Here is a 20259-nt window from a genome sequence, read left to right on the forward strand (position 1 = left end):
AAATATTATATTTTTTAATTGTATTTATATTAAGTCTATCTAAAAATTTATCTAAAATATTTTAAAAAATTCAATGAAAAAAAATAATAAAATACGAAAAATAAAAAAATTCAATTTTCAAAAAATTAAGTTCAAAAAATTGTCTTAAGTTAGAATTCTTAATTTGAGAGCTTTGTAGGTTTATTATCGATTTCGGTAATTTAAACAATTTACATTTTAAGAGTTGTTGACTAAATGCAAAAAAGTTAAGATGATTGGATATCAGTAATTATATGTTTGAATTTATATTATAAAAAATGAATAATTATTCTTGAATTATATCTGTTGTTAGTTTTTTTTTTTTTAAAACAAATATGATTCAAATATATAATTATTAATATTCAATCATTTTAATTTTTTATAGGAATATTTTTTTACTCAACTATTTTTTACATAAATATTTTAAAAGCTTTAACGAAAATGATATATAAGTTTACTTTTTAAACTTATTTTATAGACTAAATAATATATACATGATATGATTGGTTGATAATTAAAAAATATATAAGAGAGTATTACTTTTAATATCTTAATTAATTGTCACATTACTAAACTTAGGGATTGTTTGGGATGATCCAAGTCTCCGTTTGGCATTGGCTTTTTTAGTTGGTTTTTTTGAGTTGTGACTTTTTTAGCTTAGGACTAAAAAGTTCGTTTGGTTTGACTTTTTTGATTTTTGTAAGAGAAAAAATGAAATGATTATGGTTTGGATGCGACATTTTGTCTTAGTGATTGTTTGGAATGTGCTATCTAAGTGCACTTTTTGACTTTTTAGCTAAAAATAGTAAAGAAAAAAAGATGTATTTTTTAGATAATTTTTTGACTTTTTACGAAAAAAATGTGTAATAAAATATTATAATAAAAGCAAAATGACCATTTTACCTTTTTGACTTTTTGACTTGACTTTTGGATTGTTGAATTCAAAAGACAAAATAATAATTTTATCCTCTAGACTTCCCCCACAAGCTGCCTCCAAATAGTATGGACTTTTTAACTTTTTTAGTAGTTGTTTGGCATGTGCTATTTTAGTACATTATCCTATTTAGGTCATAATTATTTTATTTAAATTATGTCACCTCTCTACCACATCACTCAAAACCCAACCTATATTTCAGGTTTTTTCGTAAAAAGTAAAAAAAAAAATATTAATCTAGTACTTTCCAAACAACCTATTAATAATTTTTTTGACTTTTATAGTTTATGCCAAATCAATTGACTTATTTAACTTATTTTGTCTTTTGTGATTTTTTAGGCCAACTAAGCCTCTGTTTGGGAAGTGGGTTGACTTTTCGACTTTTTGGCTTTTTTTGCTATTTTAACATGGGTTAAAAAGCTTGGTTTGAGGAGGGTTTTTTGACTTTTTTAACTTTTTTTTGTGAGAGAAGAGTGTAATGATTATGAGTTAGATGTGATCTTTTATTTATTGTGGCTAAAATAGCCTATTTTGTGCTAAAATAACCTCAAACCTCTTTGCCAAACGAAGCCTAAGTTAGCCAAACAAAAGCTAAATAAGTATACTTTTTTAATTTTTATGAAAAGATATATAAAAAAATAAAGAAATAATGTGAACAAAAAAGATAAATAAGTACATCCCAAACAATCACTTAAAAATTTAATTTAATTTAATTTTTATCTTAAATAACGATGTTCATCTCAAAATGAGGCTATCAACAAGACGACGACATGACTTATTTTATGAAGTAGTTTAAAAATTAATTTATTTTTGACTTCTATTTTTACAAAAAGTACCCAAAAAAAAAAAAAAAAAACTTTTAATGTAATTGTCAAGCGACGCCATAATAAGCCAAACCCAAAACGAAAACATTGCCAAAACACAAGCCAGAGCAAGAAAGCACCTAACACCAAAAGCGTTGTGCATTGAACGTCACGTCACACTCTCTCTTGAGAGAGAGTGAGAGAGTGAGAGAGAAACAGCAGTTTTTTTGCTGTGTCGTTGTTGATGTTGCTGTTGACGGAACTCCAAAAGCTCTCTTTTCGTCTTCTACCTCATTGATGTTTACGTTCATGGCTCTATCCTCTCCGTTTCCAGTAAACCTCTCTCTCTCTCTCTCTCTCTCTCTTCTGGCATCTAAAACATTCGCCTAATTAGAATCGAATTGATGTCGATATGCATCTTTCGCAGGTTATATATTGGAAGCACACATTTTGTCACCCAATACTCGCAACCCATTTGGGTAAAATTGGTGATGTCAAGTGGGTTCATGTTGATCAAGCCCTCTCTTTGAGTTTGCTTAGGTACGCCTTTTGATTTCATGCAGCAGTGTAGTGAGTGAATTTGTAGTGCCTACCAGTTGTTTGATGAAATGTTAAACCAGATCATTTTTTGTTTGGTTCTGCTTAATTTTTTGTTGATGCATCAGTATTATAAACTGCCGATCTGGGTTCAAATGTTACACAATTACGCATTGATATGTGAATGTGTATGTATGTATATGTATTCATGTTCCCAAAGGAGGATCTTGAATGATTTATTATGGGATTGTTGTTGTGTCAGTGATGTAGTCAGGAATTTCATTAAGAGACACTGAACAAGTTATCATGAATGTCATAATGTAAAAGTTTTAGTTGAATTTTATATACTCCCAATTACTTCAACAAAAGTAATTTAAACTTGTCAAATTAAAACAACAATTAAGATATTAATAATATTGTTTTAACAAAAATAAGCAAAATATGTAATTTCTACAATTGTCCTTGGTGAGTTTTCATTTTTTGAAATTGCTGCATGATAATCTCATTATTTATGCTATCAAGCATTTCTTTTTCGATATATGTAAAAAAAAAAAAAAAAAAAAAAAACCTAAAAGCTCAAAACAAAATGTAAATGATTCTTCGAATATCAATATATGACAAATTTGGCTACATATATACCATCAATAAATACTAACACTACATTAAATTGAATATGTTTCTAAGTGTGTGAGATAGTCTCTGTGGGTTAATAAGAAGCAAAAAGGTTTGCTTTTAAGTGTCTTTTATTATAATTATTATTATTTATTATTCCATTGGAGTCAAGTTGTGAAACCCATAAATTTGTTTTTATTGTTTCCTGATTCCACTGGGTTCACTTTGTAAAACCCAAAAAATTTGGATAGAATCTACATATACTATAAAAACATTTCATCATTCAGTGGTGTCACTGGTTATGCCATAGCTACATGCCCATGATTGTGGTGAGCATTGTGATTCTTCTTGTTTGGTTCTGTTTTCCTTTTCTTAGTTTTCGTTTTTTCTGTTTTCCGAAACAAAACAATGAATAGTTTGAAACACCCAATGCTTTGATATCGTTTTCATTTTTGTATGAAAACAACTTTTTAGGGATTATGAAAAAGTTAGGTTGTTTGTTAAAAAATTTATTGAAAACTGTTTTCGGAAACAGCTCACCAACGAAACAGGCTACTTAATTTTTACTCCACTTTACTTTTAACCTGTTGCAATTCTAAGCAAATGTAGGAAGATAAAATAATCAAAATTCGGATTTAAGATTTCAGTATTTATTGTACAAGACATGAGAAAGCGAAGAAACAAACATATAAAGAAAAATGCATCCAAATGTATGCCTAATATCAAATGTGTGGAGTAGTTGAGGCAACTTTTTAATTTTCCAGGCCAAAAAAGAACACACAACGTGCATTTCAAGTTTTTTTTTTTTTTTTTCTTCATGTAATTGTTTAGGCTAAGCAAATTTAAGGAAAAAGGGTTTTTCATTAGCCATTCATTTGTATTTCACATCTTTAATTGTCTACAGTATTGTTAATTTGGGTGATTCTTTTTTTTTTTTTTGATAAATTAATTTGGGTGATTCTTTTCTACACCATGAAGTGATTTGATGAGAAGTTTCTGAATATGCAGTTCGTTGCTGGGTTGGGCGTTGAAGCAGGACAGCCACAATGGAAATGGGAACATTTGCCCTCGAAGCTGTCAACAAAGAAACTGTTGATTTGGTACAACTGTTTGGTTTACCATGCTGTTTTTCTGCACCTAATTGCAAAATCATATGGTTAACACTATGTTTCTATTTTTGGTGTTTTGTATTGTTTATCTACAAACCAACACCATACTGAGCCCTGAATGACAATTATTTGTATCTTCTATCTAGACATTGCATTGGAGTTTATGATATTAGTGATAATTTAACAGATAGATTACTTAGCTAGCCACCCTATCTTCTTGATAAATGCCACATCTTTGTTTCTAGGTCATGTTTTGATACGTGTCATATGTGATAAGTGCTATGGTGGCTTTGTACTGTCCTAGCTATGTGAGAGTACTTTAAGTGGCAGCCCTTTAATATTGCTGGATCAATGCAATGAGAATGTTATATCCAAAGAAGAGCATACATGGATACGGATATGGGTACGGACACGGATATAGGACACAGTGATTTTTTTTTTTAAAAAAATGAGGACATGGACATGACAGGGACACAAAAATAAATTTTTTTTTTTGTATATTTTTATTTTCTATGTAGGTTAATATTATTACTTCCACATCCACAAACAATCAAAATTAATCAAAATTAACACTAATTCAATATTATAAACTCAAAAAAAACTCGCCAGATCTAAATTAATAGATCAACTATAAAAAAGATAAAAAAAGTAATGAACATTCAACTTCTAACATCCATCAAAAACACTAAAGAAGAGAGGGAAAAAAAAAAAAAAACTAGTTGGTGTGTCCCGAAAAAACATATTAATTAAATAAAAGGACACACTAGTTAGCATGTTTCATACGTGTTTGCCGTGTCCCTGGCAGGCATGTCCCGTTTCCCTGGTGTGTCCAACAGTGTTACGTCACCTGTTTTGGAGTGTCCCTGCGTTATAGATTATATCCTTGTTGAAAGATGGGACCATAGATTTGTAGCTGCACAACAATTGAAAAATTATTTGAATTACACAATGATTATGATTATTATTGTAAAATAAATTGATCGAGAGAGAATAAATTGTATGTATTATTGATTATCTCCTTGATTGATATATTGTATGTACATTATATAGGAGATGTGGGTGGAGAGTAGGTGTAGGCTACTCCACCTACTCCACTACACCTACACCTACTCTCCACCCACATCTCCTATATAATGTACATACAATATATCAATCAAGGAGATAATCAATAATACATACAATTTATTCTCTCTCTATCAATTTATTTTACATGGTATCAGAGCAAGGTTAAGAAGTTAGTAATTCTGCTTCACCGGCGGGCGGCAGCCTCGCCTTGGCCGCCCGCCGGACCTCTACACATGCCTTCACTCCATCTCTTCCCTCTTTTCTTGGAGAATTGCGGCCACTTGATCCTCCATTTGGTCAATGATCTGAGACCATTTAGTTGTTGATTGCTCTGCAACAATCCGGCTCTTCACCAATGATGTCAAGTCCATGAGCAGCAACATCAGTTGCAATAAGAAAATCTACTTGCTGCTTCTTGAAAAGTTCCAAAGCATCAAGACGCTGGGCTTGGGTAAGATTTCCATGTAGTTCGGCACCTTTGAACCCAGCTAATCCAAATAAAATCTTCAGCCTATGTGCAGCCTGCTTTGTTCCACTGAAAATTATCACTCTGGATGTGAAAGTCTTGGAGCACAGTGCAAGAAGAACTGCCTCCTGATTCACTTCACGCATTCGGCGTATCCTAACCACCTCCTCCGTCAGTGATGCTGGTCTTTTTGTGGATGGGTCAGCAGAGAGGCGCAATGACTTCACCCTCTTCTCTCTCGGCTGTTTTGAGTGTTGAAAATGTAAAGAGATACACATGCACACACAGACACACCAGCTCACACACCCAAGAGATGCATGATCTCTCTCTCTCTCCTATCATACACAGATAAACACATTATTTTTATTATCACTTCCTCTCACTCTCTCATAAAATACTATTCCACCACTCCAACCAAACACCTCTGGATATAAGTGATGCCCATGCAACTCAAACCAACTTGGCCAAATTGTCCAACTGGAAAATGATTATATACCACCATGTGCGGGGGACCTTGGACCCCTGAAGCTTTTGGTATCTGAAACAGAAACAGCACAAGTCTCCAACTCATACTTTTTCTTTTTCCTTCTTTCCACACACTCATGTTCCCCACTCAGCTTTCTTTTCTTTTTTTTTATATTTATTTTACTCCATCTTTTGACAAGAACACAAAACACAAACTGGTTTGCACACCCATCATCTTCCTTTTCCATTAGTGGTAGGACCCGCCCCAACACATTTGAATCTCCCATTTCCTTTTTATTTTTTTATTACTTTAACCTTCACACATTTCTCTTCACCTTTATTCACACACTTCTCTTCTTTTTTATTTTCTTTTATACTTTATTTTCTCACCCTACCTCTCTATTTTTAGCCTTCCGGAGAACTTGGGTTTGAGTCAAAAAAAAAAAAAAAAAAAAAAAAAAAAACTGCACACCAACCTCATTTTATTCATGTCGGGGCTCACCCCGATCCACATTTTACACCACAAAAAAAAAAAAAAAACAAAAAAAAAAACAAAAAAAAAAAAAACCAAAAAAAAAAAAAAACAGAGACCACCATCACAACAACAACAGATTTGTTTTCTTTTCTGCAGACGGCCACCCACCGACCTCACTTCTTCGCCTCTTCCGCCGGTCTCTTCTTGCCTCCGTCCTGGACGGCCCTTGATGGTGCTGCCTCCGTGTTTCCTGCGCCGCCGAGCACGTTCACTCCCCCCTGCTCCTCCACTGCAGCATATGGCGGACCTCCAAATCGGAACATCACGGTGGCCTTCCGCTTCAGATCCTTGTTTTCCGCTTTTAGCACACATATCTCTGCTCGCGCATCCTTATACATGCGTTGGAACAGAGCCAGTTGGGCGTTTAACTGCTGCACCTCATTTGTCCTACTCTGAAGCCGGTGCGACAAGTTTGTGACTGCCGTCATCGTCTCCACACATGACTTCAATGTATACTGATTGGCCTCAATATCTGATTGTGCTGCCATTCTTTGCTCCACAGACCGCATAGGAAAGGTCAACGGAGCAAACTCAGAGGCGTTTGGTTGAGGTTCACGGGCCACCGCACCAGTTATCTCTCTTGTTGACTCGTTGAGGTCGGGAAAGAGAGTGAGCAGACCACGGGAAGAAGAGGCCATTTTCTGGGCAACAGAGTGTTACAGAGTTTCTCTCTCAGAAAACGTAGAGTTTTTCAGAAGTTTTTTTCGCAAGTTTTTTGTCTTCGCCTTTGCCTCAGCCTCCGTCTTGGTTAAATAGCCAAGGCAGACACGCGCATCATGCGCCGCTCGGCGCTAGACGACAACATGGGCGCGTCTTTTGATGGCACGCCTTTTGATGGCACGCCTTTTTATAGATTGGGCACGCCTTTTGAAAGATTGGGCACACCTTTTGAGGGTGCGACTTTTCCAACGGTCCGACATGACCCCATAAACTGTCCCGACATTGATTCCGGTTAGCTTTTACAGCGGTCCGGCATGACCCCATAAAACTGTCCCGACATTGATTCCGGTTAGCTTTTCCAGCGGTCCGGCATGACCCCATAAAACTGTCCCGACATTGATTCCGGTTAGCTTTTCCAACGGTCCGGCATGACCCCAAAAACTGTCCCGACATTGATTCCGGTTAGCTTCTCCATCGGTCCGGTGTGACCTCGTGAACTGTCTAGACATTATCTGCTACAACGGTCCGACACAACCATACAGTGTCTCCTATCTTATTTTCCTGTTTGTTACTCTCTCCAAACTCAAGTTGGTTTCTGTTTATCCTCCTTGAGTTTGAGGGGGGCTGTTAAAATTCCACCTACTCCACCTACTACCACTACACCTACTCCACCTACTCCACTACACCTACACCTACTCTCCACCCACATCTCCTATATAATGTACATACAATATATCTCAATCAAGGAGATAATCAATAATACATACAATTTATTCTCTCTCTATCAATTTATTTTACAATTATTTTATTTTCTACCAGAGGAACTTGTTTCCACTTACCAATAATTACCTTTGCTGGACTGGAAGTGTGAAAACAGCATAAATAAGAATCAAGAACGAATTTTGTTTGGATAATTCCTTAGGCAACTTACATAACTTTTGTATCAAGTACTGTCAATGGATGTGATGATAACTTTTGTTGCTGAATCAATCATACTGTCAGGGACAACTATTGTATCCCCAATATCAGTGGTGTGCCTGGCTTAGAGACGTAAATGTGGAAGTATGTTCAATAATAATCTGCTAACCTGACATTTTTTTTTGGCAGGAAAACATTCCTATTGAAGAAGTTTTCGAAAAGTTGGAATGCACAAGAGAGGGTCTCAGTTCAGATGACGTCCAGAAGCGTCTGGACATGTTTGGATACAACAAGCTTGAGGAGAAAAAGGTTTCCTGTAACTTGATTCAGCTTCTTCTTTTCTTTTTTTTTCTTCTTTTCTCCCCGTGTCATGGTCCTTGTGCTGTTGTTACTTAAAAAGGGTAATTATGTTCTTGATAATTTCTACCATTATCTTGACTTGTAATTGTGCCATTTATTTAACAGGAAAGTAAAGTACTTAAGTTTTTAGGTTTTATGTGGAATCCTCTATCATGGGTTATGGAAGCAGCAGCAATCATGGCTATCTCCCTTGCACATGGAGGGGTGAGTTTATGGAGGTCTATCATATGCACATACATCTATTTGAGGACAAGCGAAAATATCGAAACTAGAATTCCATTTCCTTATTGCTGTTGCAAAACATTCTTTGTGCAGAGAAAGGACATTGATTACCAAGATTTTATTGGCATCGTGATACTCCTAATAATCAATTCAACCATAAGTTTTATAGAGGAAAATAATGCTGGAAATGCAGCTGCAGCCCTTATGGCTCGGTTAGCTCCAAAAACTAAGGTTTACCTCGAAAATTTTGTTTGTGTTTAACTACTTTTTCCTTGAAATTCTAGCTTTTGCATTTTATCTCATTCCCTTTCTTGTCTTCTTTTTGTTTGACCTTTTTTTTTTTCAATTTGGAATCTAAATTTTCTCGTCAGGTTTTACGTAATGGGAAATGGAAGGAGGAAGATGCATCTGTGTTGGTTCCTGGAGACATTATTAGTATCAAACTAGGAGATATTATTCCTGCTGATGCACGTCTGCTTGAAGGGGATCCTTTGAAAATTGATCAGGTTTGAGAACAACTCTAGCAAACTTGAGTTAAACATATATATATATATATATAGACAGTTTTAAAAAAAAGAGTCAGATTTGCTAGAATAAGAGATTGAATGCATGTTTCATATATTGATCAGGAAAAGAAAAAGAAAAAGGGGGTATAGCTTGAATCTCTCCAATTCTATTTTGAAAAATATTGCTTATTTATTTGCATTGGACTTCTGTCTTGTGAACAAATGAGTTTTTCTTCAATGTATTGCCACGGTCCGACTATTTAGTCTTTATAGTTTCAATTTGAACAATTTGGTCTCCACACTTTAAATCTAGTTTCAATTTGATTTTTTGTTAATTTTATTTACGTATACACCTTAAAAAAATTTACAAGTGTCCCAAAATTATTAATTTTAACCTCCAATTTACATGTAATGACCAAATTGAAACTAGACTTAAATTGACAAGTGTTAAAAAATTATTAATTTTAACCTTCAATTTAGACAAAATGATTAAATCAAATAAGACTTAAAGTATGGATACCAAATTGTTCAAATTAAAACTATAGAAACTACAGTAAAATTTAAATCAATCTATAAAGAATAAAAGTATAATTAACCCTAAAACTATTATAAACAACTTAAATAAGTTGCACAAAAAGCATACGCTCCCCAATATGTCTTGCAAACCTCTCTTATCTCGGTCTCTGAAAGAAAATAGTAGTTCTGCTAACACAGAAGAGGAATACAGAATTATTCACAGAAGTTAATGTGGCTTCCTTCAACAGGTAAGTGAAAACAAAAACAAATGAAAAGTAAAATGAAAGCAACATGCCTTCTATGAACAGTTTGTATTCCATATTCTATGTTGATAGAATTACTCAAAAAAAAAAAAAAAAAAGAAAAAAAAAAAGGGAAATCTATTTCATCTCGTCATTTTCATTGGTATGTGTGATGGTGTCTCTAGCACTGTTAAAATAATTATTATATTTTTGTCAATGTTTCTGTTTTCTTTGTTGGATGTTATAATATTCTCATTGAAAGCATAATCTTATTTTAATTTGCCAAAGCTGCATTTCTTGGAGGATCCGTTTACTCAAGAAAATGACATATAATACCAACCTTTAGTAGTCTCTTTCTTTCCTCAAATTTTTATTTTTATTTTTATTATTTTTTAAAGATATTATCGATGTTTTTATGATTGATTATGCCGTCTTAACATTTACTATATTGACCATTAGAGATTAATGTAGAGTACCTTTCTTAAGTTTTCTTGCTTACAAATAAAACATGTAACTGGATAAATGTTTGAAGGGAGAGAGAGAAAAAAAAAAAAAATAAAGGCAAAAAATATTTATAAAGTAAAATTTGTCTATTTTTAAGATCTGGGATATTGATTATAAACTCTTTGTTTTCAGTCTGCCCTTACAGGAGAGTCACTCCCAGTAACCAAAAATCCCGGTGATGGCATATACTCAGGTTCAACATGTAAGCAAGGTGAAATCGAAGCAGTCGTTATTGCAACAGGAGTACATACTTTCTTTGGAAAGGCAGCTCATCTTGTGGAAAACACTACTCATATTGGGCACTTCCAGAAGGTTCACTTAAGAAATTCCTTTCATCTTGACTATACATTAGAGTTGAATGCTCATATGTTGCTAGTGTTAAGACTACCAAAAAAAGGGGAAGAAAGGAAAAGAAAATTTTGCTATCAAGTGATCTATTATATGTATTTTGACATTGTTACTTTGATGCTTATATGCCCACTAAAGTTACTTAATCTGTGAGGTCTTTCATATAACATATGAGAAAAATTTTAATTGGTTATTGTTGTATGGAATATCATTTTTCTTGATGAGTCCAGGTGTTGACTGCAATCGGCAACTTCTGCATTTGCTCAATTGCCACAGGGATGGTAATTGAAATCATCGTAATTTGTTCCCAAAAGAGGAAATATCGTTCGGCTATAGATGACCTTCTTGTTCTACTCATTGGTGGAATTCCCATTGCAATGCCAACAGTTCTTTCTGTTACAATGGCCATCGGTTCCCATCGCTTATCCCAGCAGGTTTGTAGTGCTGCCAATACTTCTGTGGAAGAGTGTTGTTGCATTAAAATTATCTTTATTAACGTGTAGAAACTAAAAAATAAATAAACTTGTTATGCAGGGTGCCATAACAAAAAGAATGACGGCAATTGAGGAAATGGCCGGTATGGATGTGTTATGCAGTGATAAAACAGGCACTTTAACTCTCAACAAACTTACAGTGGACAAAAATATGGTTGAGGTGATACTTCTGTTCTGCCTCTGTTTCTTTTAATCTGCTTAACTTTGCAACGAACTCTCATAGATACCCTTGCTAATGGGAACTAGGGCACAGTTCAGTTATTACAAAGTTTGCATTGTCTACTAAAACTATGGTCTACATGGTTTTTAAAGGTCATAGCATCATCTTTATTTCACATCAAACCACAAGTCTGAACAAGACACACTTTTAAACCAAACCAAACTAAGCCTTGTGTCTCAATCAAGTGGGGTTGGCTACATGAAATCTTGTTTGCCATTTTGCTCTATTAAGGACTATAAGCTCAATTAAATAAAAAAAAATAATTTAAATCAATTAATTTCTTTTTCACTAGTGCATCTATGTCAACTTAGGTCTATGCAAAATAATTCAAAAACAACTAATTCCTGCAATTACTGGTAAAGTTGTCCTTGAATACAAGCTTGGTGACTAGGAAAAACATTGCAAAATGAATTTTTGAGTATATGGTAAATGTGATTCTGTTTAGACTAGATGAAAGAGCTGCATGCAATGTAGAAGAACAATGATATTTTTAGACTTATATTGCCCTTAGCATTCTTAGAATGAAAGTTAATTTGTCACCAAAAAAATTGAAGTCATTCATGTTGCTACAGGTTTTCACCAAAGGCGTTGACGGAGATATGGTTGTGTTGATGGCTGCAAGAGCCTCAAGGTTGGAGAACCAAGATGCTATTGACACAGCAATTGTTTCAATGTTGGCTGATCCTAAGGAGGTACTGGTTCTTATTAATTTTGCCGAGCTTGTGCTCTCTTCTCATCATTTGTTCACAAGCAAAAATCTACCTTTACTCTTCATTGGGTTTTTCTTGTATGATGATGAGAACATCATATGTAGAGTACGCTTGCAATTTTTATTGATTACGCATTATTGAAGGTTCTATTTAAACAAGCTTTGCAGCTCATAAAATATTGAGATGATTTTCTTATGGTTAAAATATGATAGTGAAATTGATTACAAATTATGTTGGCTCTTTTTTAAGGCACGAATTGGGATTACAGAAATTCATTTCCTTCCTTTCAATCCAACTGATAAGAGGACGGCACTGACATACATAGATAGTGCAGGGAAAATGCACAGAGCGAGCAAAGGTGCACCGGAGCAGGTACGAAGTTTTAATACTTTGAGATGTACATTCATTTTGACCACTTCACTATGTAAATCTTATCTGAATATCGATATGTGTAGCCATAGTAGGTGTGGCCATCCATTTATTTCTTAAAATCATATATATTTCAATAGTAGCACTGGTGGGGATGCCCAATCAAGCAAACTGTCCAAATTTTTTTGAATCATTTTTACCTCTCCGAAAGCGAAGTTTATCCACAGTTATTCTCATCAATATTGGTTTGTTCACTCATTAGATGTAGTTAACATAAGGAGACAAATTAAGAAGATAGTTTCAAGGAACTTCTAGAAAATTAAGAACATGGTCGGTGGTCCTATTTTCTGTTGTCAAACACTCTTGTCCAGCTCTTGTTTCAGAGCATAGATTTTATTCAAACCAAAACGCTATGCTGTTTGACATAGGATTTTCTCTTGATTTAAAGTATACATGCTTTTAGATTATAGTTTATCCTAAAACTTTGAACTTCTTTTTATGTGTAACTGCTAGATTCTCAATCTGGCCTGGAACAAATCAGAAATTGAGAAAAGGGTACACTCCGTGATAGATAAATTTGCAGAACGTGGACTTCGATCCCTTGCAGTTGCTCGCCAGGTAATTAAGCTTTTAGTCACTCGCTAGTTTCTCCTCAAGTCTGTTACTCCATTGCCTTTACAAATGAAGGGTTTATTTGGTTTAACAGGAAGTACCTGCTGGTACCAAAGACAGTCCCGGTGGACCATGGGAATTTCTTGGTCTTCTCCCTCTCTTTGATCCACCTCGCCATGACAGTGCTGAAACTATTAGAAGAGCTCTAGGTCTTGGAGTGAGTGTTAAAATGATCACAGGTGTGCATCGCAAGCGATTAGTTAATTTTTTTTTTCACCTTTGAAAGTGATTAATTTGCTGTTTATCATTAGTACTAAATCCACATTAAATCATATTCACAATCCCAGTTTAAATGAAATTTCCAGTTACTGTGTCACAATTTTGAAATTGCCAGCTTCTTGCAAGATATAAGCTGATAATCTAAAAGCATAAGCTAAAAGCACCCCATTCCCTAAAAAAATAAAAAATAATAATAAAAGCAACGCCCAAATAGTACACATTAATGTGTGTTTGAGAGGGGAAAGAGTGGGTACACACTTAACCTTTGGCATAGTGCACAAAGTGGTTGCCCCGAGACTTGAACCCATAACCTTAACGTTTTTAGGCCAAGGTTTTACCATTGAATGCTTCCCAATAATTAGTTTTTTTTTATAGCTTGTATAAGTTATTTCTACCTCATATAGTTGTAAGCAAAAGTTGCACCAAACACTCTTGGCACAAGAATTCAAAAAAATAAAATAAAAGAAGCAGCAGCTATAAGCAGCTCCATAAGCTGCACGCATGAGGGCCATAATTATGACCGCAATTGGATCATCTTTCAGGCGACCAGCTGGCAATTGCTAAGGAGACAGGGAGACGGCTTGGAATGGGTACAAACATGTACCCTTCATCAGCTTTACTTGGTGATCACAAGGACCAGTCTGTTGCGGCTCTACCAATTGATGAACTCATCGAGAAAGCTGATGGCTTTGCTGGTGTCTTTCCTGGTAATAATGCTGGCAAGATCATGAAAATTTGTGAACTCTCTTGTTTACCCTATTTCTGACTTGATACTTTCCTTCAGAACACAAGTACGAGATTGTGAAGATATTACAAGGTAGAGAACACATATGTGGAATGACAGGTGATGGAGTCAATGATGCACCTGCATTAAAGAAAGCAGACATAGGAATTGCCGTGGCAGATGCAACAGATGCTGCTCGAAGTGCGTCTGATATTGTTCTGACTGAGCCTGGGTTGAGTGTAATTATTAGTGCTGTTTTAACAAGCCGTGCCATCTTTCAAAGAATGAAGAACTACACAGTAAGATATTTTTGTTTTCTTTTTGGCATTCTTCGAGGAAGCAAAATTTTTAGTCAAAACATGTGTTTCTCGGATACAAATTCTTGAATACGAATGCTGAAGTTCTCTGTTTCTCCAGATATATGCCGTGTCTATCACAATTCGTATAGTGGTAAGTTTCCCTCAGTATTCTCTAGGATTTAAACTATATGAAAAGCTTGACAATGTGTTGACTGCACTAGAAACCTCTAATTGGTGACTGGGATTTGTCTAACAGCTAGGTTTTCTGTTGCTGTCTGCTTTTTGGAGGTTCAACTTCCCACCTTTCATGGTTCTTGTGATTGCTATACTTAATGATGGTGAGCACTACTGTGCCTTAAGTTCCATTCTCTTCTTTCCCATGGTTAACACAACTGTTTCGAGTCATATCTTTACCTTACATTTGTTAACATTGTCAGTTTCCTGTTTACAAAAAACTGGAAACAAGTTTTTGTTTTTGTTTTTAGAAAACTTGTTTGGTATACACAAATATTTTGAAAAATGAGAACAAAAATAGAGAAATATGTTTGATGAGTTGTCGGAGGTGGTGACTAAGAGTCTAGGATTGACAGATTTGGTGATCGGCGGAGCTTGCCAATGATTGGCTGGATGTCTCGGTGGTGGGGCAGAGAAGAAAGAGTGATAACTTGTTTGGAAAACAAGTGAAAACACCTTTTTTTTTTTGGTTTCCAAAAATTTTGAAATCAGTTCCATTTCTTTGAAAATGAAAATAATATATCAAACAAGTTTTCATTTCTAGTTTCCCAAAAAAAATGAAAATCGAAGTAGAAAACAGGAAACAAAAACACAACCTTTTGTTTTTCATTTGCGCCTCTGCTTTCTTATTTTGATCTCTGACTGAAATTACTTGTTTCCAGGTACCATCATGACAATATCCAAAGACAGGGTGAAGCCATCTCCACTTCCTGACAGTTGGAAGCTCAGTGAAATTTTTGCAACTGGGATTGTCTTAGGCAGTTATCTCGCCCTTATGACTGTTATATTTTTTCATACAACTTATAAAACCAGTTTCTTTGTGGTAAATACCTCTTTTTTTCATTTCCTTTTGAGTTTCGTTTTTCAATTTTTATTGTTTCTGTAGTGAGAATTAAATAAAGCAGTCATAAATATTTCCTCTAATTCTTTTTTTTTTTTTTTTTCTTCCTCAGAAACATTTCCATGTATCAGATTTAAGAGATTCTAAATATAATGGAAAGCTAGCATCTGCCGTGTACCTTCAAGTTAGCACCATCAGTCAGGCCTTAATATTTGTGACACGTGCTAGGGGATGGTCCTTCACTGAAAGACCTGGTGGTCTTCTTGTTGTTGCCTTCATCATTGCTCAACTGGTAAGTAGGTTGAGAACTGCTGTAAGTTTGTGTTTGTTTCAAAATAGATATCGTGACAATTGGCATATCTACAATTTCTTTATTTTTATTATTATTTTTTTCATTTTAGATTTGAGGACTACTGTATATCACCTGTTTTTTTCACCATATATTGGGATACATGGCAAGATATTGTTCGCCGTCATTATTTCCTTAATAATTATTTCCAGACAAAGAAACTAATCAGAAGTCCACGTAAACAATGATACAAAACAGTGACACGTAACACTTCTCTTAAGATTTATAGGCCTGTTAAAGTTGATATCAAGTTAAAAACTTCCCTTCGCTGGTATTTGCTTTTATTTTGTCAAAGTCCCTGGAAATTTTTTTTCCCTGTCCTACGTGCACAAATTGTTGTTCAGAACAGGCTAACAAAGCCACTAGCATTGAAAGATAAAATTAATCCCATGAAAAGCATAATAATTTTAAAGAAGCTCTTTTCTTTAAGTTTGATTGATACCCTTCAGGAAAAGTTCCTCTCTCAAAACTCACTAATTTGATGCGGCTGCTTTTTCTCATGTTTAATCAAATTCTCTTGTTTTCAGAACTCTGGTCGTACAAGAGATTATTTTTTGAGATAAGAATTTCGTAAAGAAGAGAATTTTCTTTCTTGAAGTCATGAATAACTGCCTTTAGTGGTTTCTCATCTACATTTTCCATATCAAATAGCTTCTTAATTTTGCAGCTCTACATATTTATTCTCAAATAAACTTCCATATAATGTGCAACATTTTCGTTTTATGCTATTTTCTGAAATGTTTTTATTCTTGAAGGACTCGTTTCCCCCATCTTTCTTTTTGTTGCAAAACTCTCCCTTTCTCTCAGTTTTGAAGTGATCATGCTTTACCTTTGCAGGTTGCAACTTTAGTATCTGCCAAGGCAACATGGGGTTTTGCTGGGATTACCGCGATTGGCTGGCGTTGGACAGGTGTCATTTGGTTGTTCAACATTGTAACATACATACTTCTTGATCCTATCAAATTCGGTGTCCGTTATGCACTCAGTGGGAAAGCCTGGAATCTTCTACTAAACAAAAAAGTGAGTGAAACCAGTATCTTCTATAAATAATATTGAATGCTAATATGTGGTGTGATTTGCTAGGTTCCTATGGTACTTCTAAATTTTCAATTATTCATAATGAAATATTAAATTTTCCATTTTGTGGGTTTTATTTTACTAGACGGCTTTCACCACCCAGAAGGACTTCGGGAGGGAAGCACGTGAGGCTGCATGGGCAGCTGAACAGCGGACACTTCATGGCCTACAGTCTATGGAAACAAAGTCAGTTGCTGAGCGACACACTTTCAGGGACATTAGTATCATGGCTGAAGAAGCTAAAAGGCGTGCAGAAATTGCAAGGTTAGTCTCTTTCCTTGAGATTCTGCTATGATGTTCACAATATACAAATGTTACTTCTGCTCCATTGACCTTAGTTGACAACATTTTCATAAAAAAAATCATGGATTAAATCCTTAGAGATTGAATGCAGAAGTGAGCAGATCACATGCCCAAAACCATCACAAAAAGAACAATGAGAGGAATTAGCCAAAACTTCTTAGGGCAATATGAAGTACTACAACATCTTTTTGTTATGTACATGTTTCCGCATGCCTTAAATTAGGGATGGACGCAAGATTCTAATCTTAGCAGGCTGAATGTATATGCGACCAAAAAATCTGTACACTAAATCCTACTTAAGGGTGGGTATTAAATTTTCCAAATAAAATCTCTAAAACTTCTTATAAAAAATCTTCGAGGCAGGTACTAAATTTTCAAAAAATGAAAATATAAAAAAATATATATTTTAAAAATTAAGGGGGCTAACCTATATAAGTAAAAATTTCTTATCTAACACTACAATAATAAGAATAATAAGAGGGGTTTTTGAAACTTTTGGGGGTGATTGCCCCTGGGTGCCTGCCCCTTCCTGCCCTTTAGAAAATTATTTGAGAACCAAGAATTACTTAAGAGTGAATTTTTTTATTATTTAGGATCGATCATCATAATGGCTAGGGAGGTTGGGGCAGATGTGGTCCATAGAATTAAAGCAGAGTGGCTTCAGTGGAGGAGTGCGTCTGGAGTACCGTGCGATAAACGAGTACCCACTAGATTAAAAGGAAAATTCCATAGAACGGCTATTAGACCGGCAATGTTGTATGGGACAGAATGTTGGGCAATTAAGAAACAAAATGTAATTTAGATGAATGTTGTTAAGATGAGAATGTTAAGGTGGATGTGTGGCAGAGACTAGAAAGGAATGAGTATATTCGTGAATGGGTAAGAGTAGCACCGATAGAAGATAAGCTGAGAGAGAATAGATTGAGATAGTTTAGTTATATACAACAGAAACCAACAGAGGTGTGACGGTAGGGGAAAATGCTAGGGAAATAGCAGACTTAGATTGACATGGGCTAGTGTAATAAATAGAGATATAAATCTCCTTAATTTAACTAACCAAATGGCTTTTGATAGAGTCGAGTAGAGAATAAGGATTCATATAACCGATCTCATTTGATAGGACTTAAGGCTTTGTTTGGTTTGGTTATTCTCGGGGCGCCATGTAGCATTGCCTACGTGTTGTTTCTATAACTAAAAAATCACAAAACACATTAGGCCTTTGTTTGGGATGTAGATTGACTTTTTGACTTTTTGATTTTTTGGCTATTTTAGTTTGGGGCTAAAATGTCTTGTTTGGGGTGGATTTTTTGACTTTTTTGACTTTTGCGAGAGAAAAAATAAAATGATTATGGTTTGAATGTGACATTTTGTCTTATTGGCTTTTTAGTCTATTTTGTCTTTTTGTGACTAAACTAACCAAAAAAGATTATCCCAAACATAGCCTGGATAGGTTATGCTTGGACTCCCAACTACTTATAAAGGTGGGTGAACATTGTCCCACCTGTATAGTTTTTTGCTATCTCAGTGGTTGAGAGCACTATATAGATAATGTCATGTGATACTCCAAAGACTATTAAATAATTACCCCTCCTCTTGTGGTGTCCATCCCTTCCTTAAATATGCACTATAGTGAGGGGGATCATTAATTATTGAACCAGAAAATATAGTAACTCATTAATGCATTAATCAAACTTACTCATTCTTTTTTTTTTTCTTTTTTTAGTTTCTGAAATTGTAGAAAAAGCGTTGTCTATGAATTCATGGTGGACTGTACTGTTCTATTTTGCTAATGTTGTGCACATACCTACGCATCAACAAAGTACAATTAAAATTTTGTTTTCATGCTTGTGCAGGTTAAGGGAGCTTCACACATTGAAAGGCAAGGTTGAGTCATTTGCTAAGCTAAGAGGATTAGACATTGATATTAACCCTCATTATACCGTCTAACTAGTGTTGAGTTCTTGCTACACACTCTCGTTTTTTTTGCTGTTCTGTTCCATTTCTTGTAATTTTTGCTGTGTCCTGTTATGTACCTGCAATTCTTCTGACATTATTGGCTTGTCAATCATTGTGCTAGTACAATTGTGCATAACGCTCATCTATTCTGCACAAAAACCATCAATAAAACCTTCTCTTATGAGTTTATGGTCCTGTTTGGTGTAGCTGTTAAAACAGATTATAGATTATAGTTTAACAGATTATAGATTATGACTTTAATCAGAAACTGTTAATCTGTTTAGTATAACTGTTGGATTATTAGATTTAAGTTGCTGAGTAGTGTTTGTTAAATAAGCTGTGAAGTAGCTCTTTCAATTAATTTTTATTTTTTATTATTCACTATTTGTCTACATTTTTCATAAAAAATAATAATAATATTTTACAGTCCATTTGGGTCTTTTTCTATTTTTAAAAAAATAAAAAATAAAAAAATCTAAGAGTATAACCGTGAATTAACATGTCCACAGTAGAAACTGATAATTAGAAGTGCAAGGGGTGAGTAGTTTTTCAGAATCAGCTTTTTTGACTTAAAATAAGTTGTTAGAATCATAAGCTATTTGAAATACGTTTAACCAAACAGTCCAAAATAACTTTTTAAAAGTCAAAAGTTATAAGTTGATTCAAAAAAACTCTCCCAAACACCCCTATATCTACAACTCCTTTGTTTATGTTGCAATAGAATCAGTGACCGTCTTAGAATTTATTTTATTTTGTTTTACTTTATTGGGGTCAATAAAGAACTTATCTCCTGTTCCAAACACCGTATCTACCACGCGATCAATCTCTCCAATCATATGGTGGTAAAGAGTTTTGAGACATGAATACGGGGGAGATTGAGGGTATAGAAGATCTCCTCTTGTTGCGATTAATCATCGTCTTTTTTAATGCAGTGAATTTTTTGTCAGCTTTGTGGACATGGTCCTGTTGGGC

At 34.6% G+C, this 20259-nt stretch overlaps 1 protein-coding gene across 1 annotated transcript; it reads left to right on the forward strand.

Annotated features, from left to right (window-relative positions):
* The first annotated feature begins 1840 nt into the window (after positions 1-1840).
* On the forward strand, positions 1841-19482 carry LOC114310538 (ATPase 11, plasma membrane-type-like). The gene is made up of 23 exons (XM_028256582.2): positions 1841-2088; positions 2183-2295; positions 3913-4004; positions 8312-8431; positions 8588-8686; positions 8798-8935; positions 9076-9210; positions 10605-10784; positions 11051-11254; positions 11355-11474; positions 12107-12226; positions 12494-12616; positions 13127-13231; positions 13320-13464; positions 14047-14211; positions 14289-14527; positions 14646-14678; positions 14784-14865; positions 15424-15584; positions 15715-15894; positions 16789-16971; positions 17114-17292; positions 19185-19482. The coding sequence occupies exons 3-23, from the start codon at positions 3951-3953 to the stop codon at positions 19276-19278; spliced, it is 2859 nt and encodes a 952-aa protein (XP_028112383.2). The 5' UTR covers positions 1841-2088; positions 2183-2295; positions 3913-3950; the 3' UTR covers positions 19279-19482.
* Positions 19483-20259: the final 777 nt, after the last annotated feature.

The sequence above is a fragment of the Camellia sinensis genome, chromosome 11 (assembly GCF_055761805.1).
Source record: "Camellia sinensis isolate YWXY chromosome 11, ASM5576180v1, whole genome shotgun sequence".
NCBI classification, from domain to species: Eukaryota; Viridiplantae; Streptophyta; class Magnoliopsida; order Ericales; family Theaceae; genus Camellia; species Camellia sinensis.

What these genes read in the sequence shown, in the direction of transcription:
- LOC114310538 (XM_028256582.2), top strand. Translation starts at nt 3,951, where the DNA reads ATGGAAATGGGAACATTTGCCCTCGAAGCTGTCAACAAAGAAACTGTT. An exon ending in GCAAAGGTGCACCGGAGCAG is followed by an intron (nt 12,617 to 13,126) that starts GTACGAAGTTTT and finishes TGTAACTGCTAG; the next exon opens with ATTCTCAATCTGGCCTGGAA. An exon ending in ATAAAACCAGTTTCTTTGTG is followed by an intron (nt 15,585 to 15,714) that starts GTAAATACCTCT and finishes TTTCTTCCTCAG; the next exon opens with AAACATTTCCATGTATCAGA.